The sequence below is a fragment of the Mercenaria mercenaria genome, chromosome 3, assembly GCF_021730395.1.
Source record: "Mercenaria mercenaria strain notata chromosome 3, MADL_Memer_1, whole genome shotgun sequence".
NCBI lineage: Eukaryota > Metazoa > Mollusca > Bivalvia > Venerida > Veneridae > Mercenaria > Mercenaria mercenaria.
In genome coordinates, this window is record NC_069363.1 from 63,633,924 (window position 1) to 63,647,800 (window position 13,877).

At 35.7% G+C, this 13,877-nt stretch overlaps 1 protein-coding gene across 4 annotated transcripts in view; it reads left to right on the forward strand.

Moving 5' to 3' along the window:
- The window catches only part of LOC123524538 (cytosolic carboxypeptidase 6-like), a 74,327-nt gene that overhangs the window by 4,157 nt on the left and 56,293 nt on the right, over positions 1-13,877 (forward strand). For all 4 annotated transcript variants that reach the window (XM_045302799.2, XM_045302800.2, XM_045302803.2 and 1 more), the window contains exons 2-8: positions 1,361-1,486; positions 2,530-2,654; positions 3,132-3,226; positions 5,712-5,928; positions 6,481-6,610; positions 9,073-9,187; positions 12,425-12,536. In XM_045302799.2, the coding sequence (XP_045158734.2) occupies positions 1,361-1,486; positions 2,530-2,654; positions 3,132-3,226; positions 5,712-5,928; positions 6,481-6,610; positions 9,073-9,187; positions 12,425-12,536 (920 nt within the window). The remainder of the gene's footprint in view (positions 1-1,360; positions 1,487-2,529; positions 2,655-3,131; positions 3,227-5,711; positions 5,929-6,480; positions 6,611-9,072; positions 9,188-12,424; positions 12,537-13,877) is intronic.

The window sequence follows — 13,877 nt, forward strand, 5'->3', positions numbered from 1 at the left end:
GGCTTACTAGACACTTTTTAGACCCCAGCTTGAATATGGCTCTGAAGTGTGGTCATCCTATACCCCAACCCTCATAGAACAGATAGAGGCTGTCCAGAGACGGGCAGCTCGTTGGATTAAGGCTGACTACAGTCAAACCTCCAGTGTCACCCACATGTTACAATCCCTTAAAATTTGTCGCCTTGATCTCAGACATATTGATAGTAGATTTTTCCTTATGTACAAAGTCCACCATGAATTTGTTGCCATTCCCAAATAAGGCTTCTTAGTTCCCTTCACCTGGTCAACACGGTTCCACAACTCTGCTTTGCATTTGTACAAAAATTATGCCCCTTTTTCAACTTGCAATCTTTGGTTAAGTTTTTGTATGTAAGCTAGTATCTCAGTAACCACTTGTGGGAATGGATTGAAACTTCACACACTTATAAATTCACTGTGATAATGTGATAAACTGACTTACATTGCACAGGTTCCATAAATCTATTCTGCTTTTTTACAAAATTATGCCCCTTTTTCGACTTAGAAATTTTTGGTTAAGGTTTTGTATGTAAGCTGGTATCTCAGTTCCCACCAATGAGAATTGATTGAAACTTCACACTCTTGTTCACTGTCATTATCTGACATGCAATAAGCAGGTCCCATAACTCTACTTTGCATATTTTCAAAATTATGCCCCTTTTTTCACTTAGCAGTTTTTGGTTAAGTTTTTGTATGTAAGCTGGTATCTCAGTATCCACTAATGGGAAAGGATTGAAACTTCACACACTTGTTCACTGTCATGATTTGACATGCAGTGCAAAGGTTCAATAATTCTACTTTATATTTTTACAAAATTATGCCCCTTTTTCAACTTAGAAGTTTTTGCTTAAATTCTTATATGTAAACTGGTATCTCAGTACCCACTAATGGGAATGGATTGAAACTTCATACACATTTTCACTGTCATGAGCTGATAAGCACTATGAAGGTTTCATAACTCTGTTTCCCATTTTTGCAAAATTATGCCCCTTTTTTGACTTTTGTATTCATTCAATTGACGAGGCTGTTGAATAGTCGAGCGTTGCTGTCCTTCAAAAGCTCTTATTTGACTTGGCAGTTTTTAGTTAGGTTTTTGTATGTCCTGTTGTCAACGTGCTGTTACGCAGGACTCACACTTATATGTGCTAACATCACTTTGCAGGGACATCCGGTTCCTTTTGACATGAAAAGGTGAAACAATTTCTGAATACCCTATAAATTTCATGTGGTGTCCAGAATCAAAACAAAAGAGTGATGCAAGGTGGCAAAGTTCTCCCTATTGCAGTATAATACCTTTAGTTTTTATGTTAACACAAAGAAATCACATGATTTATTATTTCAGGGAGTGAATCAGACAGTACGGATGAACCAGTGGTTGGGAATGTGAGCAAGTTTGCCGTTGTCCCGCCAGGATTTACAGGAAGACCAAAGAAAGGACATCTCATCTTCGACGCTTGCTTTGAATGTGGTATGTAAGATATATCACTGTTTACAGTGTAATTGCATGAGTTTATCTAACATTCAGTGAGAAGATGCGTGACTTTAAAACAAAAAATCCCTAGTTTTGACCTATCTAACCTAGAAGAACTAGTATTCTTTTGAATATTTAATTTTAATACTCTTGATTTTCATAGAGCCAGGGAAGTTTCTGTCGTGTGAACATCTCCTGTGTCTTGTACAAAGTTTCAAAGTTGCACAATGTAACCTGTGATGACTGGGTATTTATAAATACATATATGTACATTAATTAATGTTAAAGAGGTCAAAGGTCAAGGTCACAGTGACCTCAAAATTGAAAATTGTTTCCGCTCATTAACCACAATGCTTTGGCCTACAATTGTCAAACTTCATAGGAGTATTGTCTGTGGAGAGTAGAGCCTTACTGTTTTGGAGGTAAGTAGATCGCCAGTGTTTAGTAGATTTCTGCTGTTGTTAGGGAGGTCACTAGGTCAAAGGTCAAAGTCACAGTGACATTGAGACTGAAAAGGTTATCTCTGATTAACTATGGAACGCTTTGACGTACAGTCATCAAATTTCATAGGATGATAGACTCTGGTTAGAGGACTTTACCCATTGTTTTGTAGGTCAGTCATAACAATGACCTCAAGACTGGAGTAAGCTGAAAACCATCTAGCCGCTGCACCTCTAGCCTACTGCTTTTTAACTTAATTAGATGACCCCTATTGTTTTGAGGTTAGAGTTCAGGGCCAGGATGACCATAACATTTGAAACAGTTTCCGCTCAGTAACTAAAGAACTCTGTGGCCTAGAGTCCATAAACTTAATAGCATGGTTGCCTGTGGTATAATGTGGATAGCTCCTTTTATGTTTAGGGTCCATAGGTTATGTCAGGGTCATGGTGATATTGGAACTAAAAGTGGGATAGGCCATCATGGGGTCATACCTTCTTGTGACATGGGAAAAGCTTACATTTAACAAAATATATTAACAGTTTAAAAGGTTTTGGAAAGAAAAGACACAAAGAAGAGATATCTGATGTTGTATGTTTCAGGAAACCTCGGCAGGGTTGACTATATAACAGAGTTCGAATATGATTTGTTTATCCGACCAGACACCTGCAATCCCAGGTTTAGGGTGTGGTTCAATTTTACAGTGGAGAATGTGAAAGCTGACCAGGTATTCTAGAAATTTGATTATTTGCTGTTTTTGCTCTGAGTGTACTGTATGATATTGCATGGCCAGCTGTGTTATAATCCTTGAAAAAGTATCTGAGTCATCAGACCTCCAGAATTGACATTTTGCGCCTGGCGTTTTAATTGGATTTCACACTGCCAGAGCCAAGTTATAACCCTTGACTTAGCCAGAGATACAAATGTATGCATACAGTGACAGGATTGGGGACACCAGTGTCCTGTTGTCAACATTGGTATATTTTCTTGATTCAGAAAAGTTATTTTATGGAAGAAGTATACTGTTACACTAAAAATGATGAAACTAAAAATGGAACTTTTAGTTATTTGTTATACCTATGGACAGGTCTAATGTTTAGCATAGGTTAGTGGGCTAAAGTCAGTTTTGACTTTTAAACGGCAAGTCATTTGATGAGTGTATAGAATATTATTATAGGTTTAATTTCATGACTTTTTCTTTCAGAGAGTTATATTCAATCTTGTGAACTTTAGCAAGACAAAATCCTTGTACAGAGAAGGCATGTCACCATTTGTAAAGTCAACTAGTCGTCCAAAATGGTAACTTTAAACTTTGCAGATATAAAATTTTTGATATGTTTATGAATTTAACTACTTAACTCATGCTTGCTGACTGTTAAGATGGTTTGCTTCATAAGTGTAAATAGAAATAATATGAAAATATAAAGTCTAACCTTTAGCCTGCTGACAGCTAGTGATTCTGCCTTTGTGACCAGTGCAGACCAAGGTCAGCCTGCACGTCCGTGCAGTCTGATCTTGGTCTGCACTGTTCGCTATTCAGCCAGTTAAATTTCTGTGAACACCCCTTTGAATAACAAAATTGTACTGCCCAAATTGAATGATATACCAATCCATTTCAGAAATTTAGCAGGGTAAAGGTTAAACATGTCTGCTTAAATTTGATTACAGTAAAACACCGCTCGTTCGAGGTCGCAAGGAGATGAGCAAGATGCTCGAGTTATCCATGGTTTCGAGCGACCCGAACATTGACCAACTTAAGTAGAAAATAGAATTTTGTTTTACCAGTTGTCATCGGGATCATTTGCAGAGTAAACGGTGATGCGTAATAATAACATACTTGTGACATTTAAAAAGTAAACGTATTGAAACGTTATCTATGATAGACGTTTCAATACGTAATTTGTAAATGGCACATATGAAGAAGCAACTAGGGCTTTTTTATTTTCATTTATCAACAAGTGCATATCAAAATTATCATCTCAATTTTATGAAAGTCTATATCATTACCTTCATTTGCATGCAAACAACTGCTGATTAAAATATTAAGATTTCATAACGATCAATTATTGATTACTTAAAACTTCTTTTCTGCGGGAGAAGTAATCAATAATTGATCGATATTTGATCAATAGAACTTTTCTTCAACCTTTTATCAATAATTAATCTCATCAATCAGATCAAATATACCGACAAACAAACATTTAGGATAGTCATGGAATAGACCACACAATTCTCATGGCATGTGAAAATTTTTAATTAACCGTTACATTCTGACCACCGAAGGTGTGAAAAATTTTGACAGCTCTGCTCGAGTTTGCCAGAAGAAACAAATAGTAAATTAATACACAGGGACCAGGTGTCATATTCGAGCGGTCAAGTTATCGATGCTCGACCCAGCCATGGTAATTTCACATAGAAAATAGAAGGAAATCAGCTGGGACCACATGAATTGCTCGAGCGAGCCCCGGGTACTCGAGTCATCGATGCTCGAGCGAGCAGTGTTTCACTGTATTAGTTGTAGAGAAAGTTACAGTGTACTGTCTGACTGCTTTGTGGGTGTCTCACCAACACTGATGGGTAAGTTTGGGATTATTGAGAATGCTGCCAATTTCCGCTCAAATAGAGATCCAAATGTACAGAAGTCATTTCATCCACCATTTCTGATACATGTGGAGAAGTTGGCAGTTACTTGCTGAGAACAGGTTAGTACTGGTACAGAATCCAGGAACATTAGTTAGGTAAACTGGTAACCATCACATAACTGAAATACTGTAAAATCATTTAATTTCATGGGCATGAAATTTCGTTGTTTTGGTCAAAACGGCAATTTCGTGGGGATATGAATTTGTGGATTTCAACTTTTGAACATAAAATGAATGGGAATCTTACTTGTTTGTTGGGATTAAATTTTGTGGATTGACTCAACCACGAAATCCACAAAAAATAGCCCCCCACGAATATTAATGATTTCACAGTACTGCTGAAAATTGGCACAAAACTCAAAACTGAAAAAATCAAACTTAACAGGCTAGGGTTCAGATGCGCTACACCTACTTGCCCTGCAGGAAATATATTTGATAAATACTCAGACTGTTTCTTTTCTGTACATTTCTTTATTTAACCATAATTGTCATGCCCTTCTTAAATGGAACGTATTATGTGATGATGCATGTGTCTGCCTTCTGTGGTATTTCGTGTTAGGAGCATAAGTTAAAACTGTTCAAGATATTGACTGTAAACTTGGCATATAATTTATTATGTGGGTGGCAATTAAACGAAATGCAGAGGGCATGAATAGGTGAGTAGGTCAAAGGTTAAGGTCACAAATTTCAAATCTTTCTGTAAAATTTTGTGTCTAGACTATAACTTATTCTATTCAAGGTGTTGGCTTGAAAATTAGAATATTGGTGGGTGGTGATGAGATTATCTACAAAGTGAAATAACCCACATTAACTTCTCCATTCCTAACCCCCCACCCATCCCCACATTAACTACCCACCAGAAACTATATTTTCATTTTCACTTTCTTTTGTCTTAGTATCCAATTGTCAAATATCCCATCATAGCTGCCACACAAACCCCACTCCTGTCCCTGTCCATCTCCCCCTCCCACCCTCCCCCCATCACAGGCTTGAACTTGGGCTATATTGGCCTTCTTAGCAGAGGTCTTGTCATTATTAGTTTTTGATTGATATGCCCAGATTCATAAGGCATATTGATAGTGAAAAACAGGTTTTGTATGTCACATTTTCTTGAAATTTGTTTTACTTTTTTTCTCACTCAGGGTTCGTGTCCCAGCAAAGCATGTCTATTACTACCGTTGTCCAGATCACAGAAAAAATTATGTGATGTCATTTGCATTTATCTTTGATAAAGAAGATGATGTATATCAGTTTTCGTATTGCTACCCATACTCGTACACTCGACTACAAAACTACTTGGATAATCTGGAGAAAAGAAACATGGATTATTTCAGCAGGGAGTTACTCTGTTTAACAGTGGTAAGAATATGAATAAAAAGTGTTAGACTAATGTTTGCTTATGTTGCTGCCTCTTTCAGAAAGATTCTTACAGTAGGACCTTGCTAATCCATGTACCTGTGGTTCCTTTGAAAAGTGATCTTAATAGGTTGATTTATTATCAGATCTCCCTTTACAAATTAATTGGATAATGCTTTTTAATATGTCAATCTTTATCTGTATAAAAGATAATTATAATTACCCTAAATTCAGAAGTACTGAGAATACCTATCATGGAAATTTTTAACAGGTCAGAAATAATGGGTTTTGTGATTCTGAGACTTACATGTCTTAAATGCAGTTTAAATTTGACTCGGACATTTTGCATAATTATTGTGGTTTGATATGCCAGTTTTTTGTTTCACCGATGCTCCTCAGAAGTTAAGAGTTTCAGAAATAAAGATTTTACCTTCAAGGTTTGTACCTTTTATATTAATTGCTGGAGTTAAAACTATATCAACTTAATTTAACTTAGCGTTTCATGTGAACAATATTTTAAATGTTGAAGCTGTATACTTCTTGCTCTTTCACCAGCAACAAAGACGTCTAGATCTCATCACTATAACCCATCCTGACAATCTATACCCAGAGGAAACTAAGAGGATAGTGTTTGTCTCATCAAGAGTGCACCCCGGAGAAACTCCAGCCTCATTTGTATGTCAAGGTATGATCTCTTTGCTAGCCGTTTTCAGTGTAAATAACCTGTTAACTTTTACATGCACATTTTCAGTTGACTGTGTTCAAACAGTTGCTTGAATTTGTTGACACAAATCTTTCTAAGTTTATTTTATTGATTAAATCATCTTCTTTCTGTTAGTTGGTGATATGTTACAGGAGTGTTTGATATTTTGATTGAAGTGATCCTTATAAGCACAACCACATTACTAAAATTCTGATGATGATGATGTGTGACTAAAAATAACCATTGCAAGAGGTTTTCATACGCAAATAAGCTTGCATAATTTCTGATGATGATGTGTGACTAAAAATAACCATTGTAATAGGATTTCATATGCAAATAAGCTTACATAATTTCTGATGATGATGTGTGACTAAAAATAACCATTGTAATAGGATTTCATATGCAAATAAGCTTTATTAGTTTCTGATGATGATGACATATTGTTTTTAGGCTTTTTCTGTCCATTTTGGTCTTCCAACAATACCACAAGTCCTAAAAGGGTGGTAAAAGATTTTAAAAGTGCATCCTTCAGCTTTTGGCCAATTTGGTTTTTTAGCTTGACTTTTCGAAGAAAAAGTAGAGCTATTGCACTCGCCCCAGCATAAGCATTGGCGTTGCCGTTGGTTAAATGTTTTGAAAAAGTCAAATATCTCTGTTACTGTCAAAGCTATTGACTTGAAACTTGAAATAGATATTTACTATCAAAGTCTTCTCCAGGAGAAACAATCCCCATAATTCTGGTTTGAATTTTGATAGAGCTATGCCCCGTTTTAATTTAGAATGTTTTGGTTAAAGTTTTTGATAAACTTTAAAGTCAAATATCTCTGTTACTATCAAAGCTTTTGACTTGAAACTTAAAAAAGTCTTTTACTATCAAAGTCTACACCAGGAGAAATAATCCCCATAACTCTTTTTGAATTTTGACAGAGTTATGCCCCTTTTTATACCCCCACCAAACTTGTTTGAGGGGGGTATATAGGAGGCAGTTTTGTCGCGTCCCGTCGCGTCCCGAAATCTATTATCTCAGTTATTACCAAATGGATTTGATTCAAACTTGAAATACATGTTCCACCTTATCACCCACATCATGTGACACAAGGTGCATAACTCTTGACACCAAGTTTTCATGAATTATGTCCCCCTTTTACTTAGAATTTAAGGTTAATTTTGTTGTATTTTCACTATATCTCAGTTATTACTAAATGGATTTGATTCAAACTTAAAATAGATGTTCCACCTCATCACCTACATCATGTGCCCACATCATGTGACACAAGGTGCATAACTCTGACACCAAGTTTTCATGAATTATGTCCCCTTTTACTTAGAATTTAAGGTTAATTTTGTTGTATTTTCACTATATCTCAGTTATTACTAAATGGATTTGATTCAAACTTAAAATAGTTGTTCCACCTCATCACCCAGATGATGTGACATAAGGTGCTTAACTCTGACATAAATTTTTTATGAATTATGTCCCCTTTTACTTTAAATTTATCATTGATTTTGATGTATTTTCACTATATCTCAATTATTACAAAATGGATTTGATTCAAACTTAAAATAGATGTTCCACCTCATCAGCCACATCATGTGACACAAGGTGCATAACTCTGACACCAATTTTTCATGAATTATGCCCCTTTTTACTTAGAATTTATGGTTAATTTTGATGTATTTTCACTATATCTCAGTTACTACTGAATGGATTTGATCCAGACTTAAAATAGATAATCCACCTCATCACCCACATCATGTGACACAAGGTGCATAACTCTGACACTAATTTTTCTTGAATTGTGTCCCCTTTTACCTAGAATTTAAGGTTAATTTTGATGTATTTTCACTATATCTCATTCTGATTGGCTTAGAGCCAAAGGGAAGTAACATTTTTTTAACTTTTGTACTGAGTTTCTTCCCCTTAAATTCCAGGAATTAGTCTATTTTTAGAAATCCTATTTTTAGATTTTCAGTATTTTAGGTATTTTTCTAACTTTTTTATTATAAGTCCTATGTAAAAAGTAAAAACATTTTTCTGTGGTAACATGGGTCGGTAAGACACTTTTTTGTATTCACTTTTAGTGTATCTCTAATATTAGAGATTTAATATATTTACTTGTATTACTATACTAGTATTATACTAGTATTACTTATATGTGGAAGCCCAGGATGAAGTACTCCAAAGTATTTTTAAGATTCCTTATGGTTGCCATTCTTCTGTGACAAGACCGTATGGTGGGGGTATGAGTCACTCCTGTGACAGTTCTAGTTTACTTAGAATTTTTTGGTTAAAGTTTTTACTGGCAAAGCTCTAATTCAAAGTCAGTCACTGAGAAAAGTCGAGCGAAAAGAAAAGCTGAGTTGCTGTCTTACAGAAAGCTGTTGTGTACCTATAGTATGACTTTGAATACATTTTTTGAAAAACATGTACTTTGATATTTCAGGTTTTATAGATTTCCTCATCAGTAACCATCCTGTAGCAAAGACATTAAGAGAACACATTGTTTTTAAAGTAGTTCCTATGTTGAATCCTGATGGAGTTTACCTCGGAAATTACAGGTTTGTTTAAATGTTCCCCAAGCAACGTTCTAGTGGCTTTTGCCTGCTTGTCTCTTTCTCAGTGTTGAGTTTTTAGCTCATCTGATTTTTTGAAAAAAAATGATGAGTTATTGTCATCACTTGAGCGGTTGTCGGCGTCGGCGTCGGCGTCGGCGTCGGTGTCGGCGTCGGCGTCTGCGTCGGCGTTGCCTGGTTAAGTTTTATGTTTAGGTCAGCTTTTCTCCTAAACTATCAAAGCTATTGCTTTGAAACTTGGAATACTTGTTCACCATCATAAGCTGACCCTGTATAGCAAGAAACATAACTCCATCTTGCTTTTTGCAAGATTTATGGCCCCTTTTGTACTTAGAAAATATCAGATTTCTTGGTTAAGTTTTATGTTTAGGTCAGCTTTTCTCCTAAACTATCAAAGCTTTTGCTTTTAAACTTGGAATACTTGTTCACCATCATAAGCAGACCCTGTACATCAAGAAACATAACTCCATCTTGCTTTTTGCAAGAATTATTGCCCCTTTTGGACTTAGAAAATCAGTTTTCTTGGTTAAGTTTTATGTTTAGGTCAGCTTTTATCCTAAACTATCAAAGCTATTCCTTTAAAACTTGCAACACTTGTTCACCATCATAAGCTGACCCTGTACAGCAAGAAACATAACTCCATCCTGCTTTTTGCAAGATTTATGGCCCCTTTTGGACTTAGAAAATATCAGATTTCTTGGTTAAGTTTTATGTTTAGGTCAACTTTTTCTCTTAAACTATCAAAGCTAATGCTTTAAAACTTGCAACTCTTGTTCACCATCATAAGCTGACCCTGTACAGCAAGCAACATAACTCCATCCTGCTTTTTGCAATAATTATTGCCCCTTTTGGACTTAGAAAAATCATTTTCTTGGTTGAATATTATGTTTAAGTCAACTTTTCTCATAAACTATCAAAGCTATTGCTTTAAAACTTGCAACAGTTTTTCACCATCATAAGTGGACACTGTACATCAAGAAACATAACTCTATCCTGCTTTTTGCAAGAGTTATGGCCCTTTTTAGACTTAGAAAATCATGGGTAGGACAATATTTCTATTATACAAAAAAAAATCAGATGAGCGTCAGCACCCGCAAGGCGGTGCTCTTGTTAGCTCATCTGATTTTTTGAAAAAAAATGATGAGTTATTGCCATCACTTGAGCGGTTGTCGGCGTCGGCGTCGGCGTCTGCGTCGGCGTTGCCTGGTTAAGTTTTATGTTTAGGTCAGCTTTTCTCCTAAACTATCAAAGCTATTGCTTTGAAACTTGGAATACTTGTTCACCATCATAAGCTGACCCTGTATAGCAAGAAACATAGCTCCATCTTGCTTTTTGCAAGATTTATGGCCCCTTTTGTACTTAGAAAATATCAGATTTCTTGGTTAAGTTTTATGTTTAGGTCAACTTTTCTCCCAAACTGTCAAAGCTATTGCTTTGAAACTTGGAATACTTGTTCACCATCATAAGCTGACCCTGTACAGCAAGAAACATAACTCCATCTTGCTTTTTGCAAGATTTATTGCCCCTTTTGGACTTAGAAAATTAGTTTTCTTGGTTAAGTTTTATGTTTAGGTCAGCTTTTATCCTAAACTATCAAAGCTATTGCTTTAAAACTTGCAACACTTGTTCACCATCATAAGTTGACCATGTACAGCAAGAAACATAACTCCATCCTGCTTTTTGCAAGATTTATGGCCCCTTTTGTACTTAGAAAATATCAGATTTCTTGGTTAAGTTTTATGTTTAGGTCAACTTTTTCTCTTAAACTATCAAAGCTATTGCTTTGAAACTTGCAACTCTTGTTCACCATCATAAGCTGACCCTGTACAGCAAGCAGCGTAACTCCATCCTGATTTTTGCAATAATTATTGCCCCTTTTGGACTTAGAAAATCATTTTCTTGGTTGAGTATTATGTTTAAGTCAACTTTTCTCATAAACTATCAAAGCTATTGCTTTAAAACTTGCAACCGTTTTTCACCATCATAAGTGGACACTGTACATCAAGAAACATAACTCTGTCCTGCTTTTTGCAAGAATGATGGCCCTTTTTAGACTTAGAAAATCATGGGTAGGACAATATTTCTATTACACAAAAAAAATCAGATGAGCGTCAGCACCCGCAAGGCGGTGCTCTTGTTATTTATATAACACTTTTCCTATCATGGATGTATCTGAATGATAAAAGATCTCCAACATTTCTTGGAAAGGACAAAAGTCCAAAAATCTGAATTTAAAAGGAAGAGAGTGAATGTGCATAGACTTAAATAAAAAAAGACCTGTAGCATACAAGAATAATAAAATTAACACAATCTTGTCAGCTGAATGGATTATCTAAGAATGCTTGGGTTACAATTATGTATTCCCCAAAAAAAAAAAAAATTCTTTCTAGGTAATTAATCATTGACTTCTAGGAAGTATAAATATATTATACTTATATCTGATGACATTTAAAACAACACCTGATCCTGTCTAAAATGTCATCTAAAAAGATGCAAAATTACAACTGTAGATGTATTTAACACAAAGGTCTTCTCACAAAAGCTTACTTAACCTAGGATTTTCAAAACGTTAGAAATCTGTGACATTTGCTGTCTGACATTATGAAACTGCAGTCCACAGCAATTTTGGTCCTAACATTAACGGGCTCTGTGATCCAATCAAATGTTTAGCTTGCTTTATTATTCTTTTTTTTTATGGGGAGTATGTACAATAACAGGGATCGAATTTAAGATCGCATTCTTGTAAAAATGCGAGTACCTTTCGAAAAATGCGAATGACTTTTGCAAAATCTCAAGTAGAAATTATGACGGTTTTAATTTCTTTAACTTTCAATCTGCTGTAAATACGTATTTAATGATGATGTTTCACACAGTACGCACCGATTTATGACGTTTTTACATAATGCGTAGACATACTGATTTTGATTACGCAACAGTAACTACCAGTATGCGCGCGAAAGATATTTGATGGAAAGACCGTGTTTTGTACAACACACGCTTACTGGTTGTATTATAGAGGAAAGAGTCTTGTTTCTGCCCAAAAACAGTTGAACAAAGTTGCGACTAAAGTTGATAAATTGCAAGTTGATTTTTTTTGTACTCGCAAAAATTTGTAAGTGCAAAAATCTGTTAAATTCTAACCCTGAATAATTACACAAGTGCTCATCTTATGTATTGGACTGGAAGTTGTTTGAAGAACTTGTCTGTTTGTATTTCTTGTAGATGTTCCCTGATGGGTTTTGACCTGAACCGGCACTGGCAGGAACCCTCACCCTGGGCTCACCCAACACTGTATGCTACAAAAAATCTCCTTATGGAATATGACAGGGATGAAGTAAGTCTCTAATATGAGCCGCACCATGAGAAAACCAACATAGTGCATTTGCGACCAGCACGGATGTTGGTTTTCTCATGGTGCGGCTCAGTTATATCTTTATACCTCAATTGTTTGGGCCTGACCGCATTGTCCCATCGACAGGCCAAATATCCACATCCGAAACAAACCTACAAAATTCTGAAACATTAATGGCAAACTTATTTAAAGTGTTCTATTATTGCCTAAACCAATTAATGTTATTGCAAATCTAGGTTTATGTTTGAAAGTTTTACACAAATTCTTCTCTTAAATTTGTTAGCAAAAGTTAAATGAAGGTCATGCAAAACATGCTGCGTTCAAAAATCTTAGTATGCCAAATTACATGTTGTTGTTGCTAAATGAACATATTCAGATTTAAGCAAATATTTTAGAAAGAAAATTCTAAATATCTGAAAAGCTTCAACTGAATTAAGGGGATCCATGGCTGTGTAGTTATGTTTGCTGATGATCCGCCAGCTGAGCTCAGTAGGTAGCGCGTCGGTCTACGGATCACGGGGTCATGAGTTTGATCCTCGGGCTGGGCATATGTTCGATGTGACTGTTTGAACAACAACATTGTGTCTGAAATCATTAGTCCACCACCTCTGATTCATGTGGGGATGTTGGCAGTTACTTGGAGAGAACAGGTTTGTACAGGTACAAAATCCAGGAACACTGGTTAGGTTAACTGCGCGCCGTTACATGACTGAAATATTGTTGAAAAACGGCGTTAAACCCAGAACAAACAAATGTTTGCTGACTGAGTTGCAATATGAGTTTGAAACCTTTTTTGGGGCATAGAATTGTTCATGTGAGGTTGTCATCCAGCTGGCTGGTTCTACCCGAGTACCTTTTCTATGCCTAAAATAATGCTCAGAGAGACACCTTAGGTCATAGCCCTTCTTCAAAAGCTGAAAAAGTCACTTTACAATCTAGATTGTGGTGATGTCACTCTAAAGAAAACAGAACAAAAAAAATTACTGAAACATTCTTCCTTTACTCTGCAAAAATAACTTGTTCTAAATATTTCCTTACTTTTGGTAAAAGTGACAGTTTTAATAAATGTGAACTTTATTAACAGTTACTTGCAGAGAACAGGTTTGTACTGGTACAGAATCAAGGTTAGGTTAACTGCTCGCCATTACATAACAGAAATACTGTTGAAAAACGGCATTAAACACAAAACAAACAAACAAAATCAAAAACAGTGACCAGAAGTATTTTTCTTTGTTAAGTTTTTTAAAAAAACTATGCATGTGACATTAGTTTGAATCTAAATCTTTAGTAAAATGTTATGGTAAGAATGAAGTGCAGGCCTCG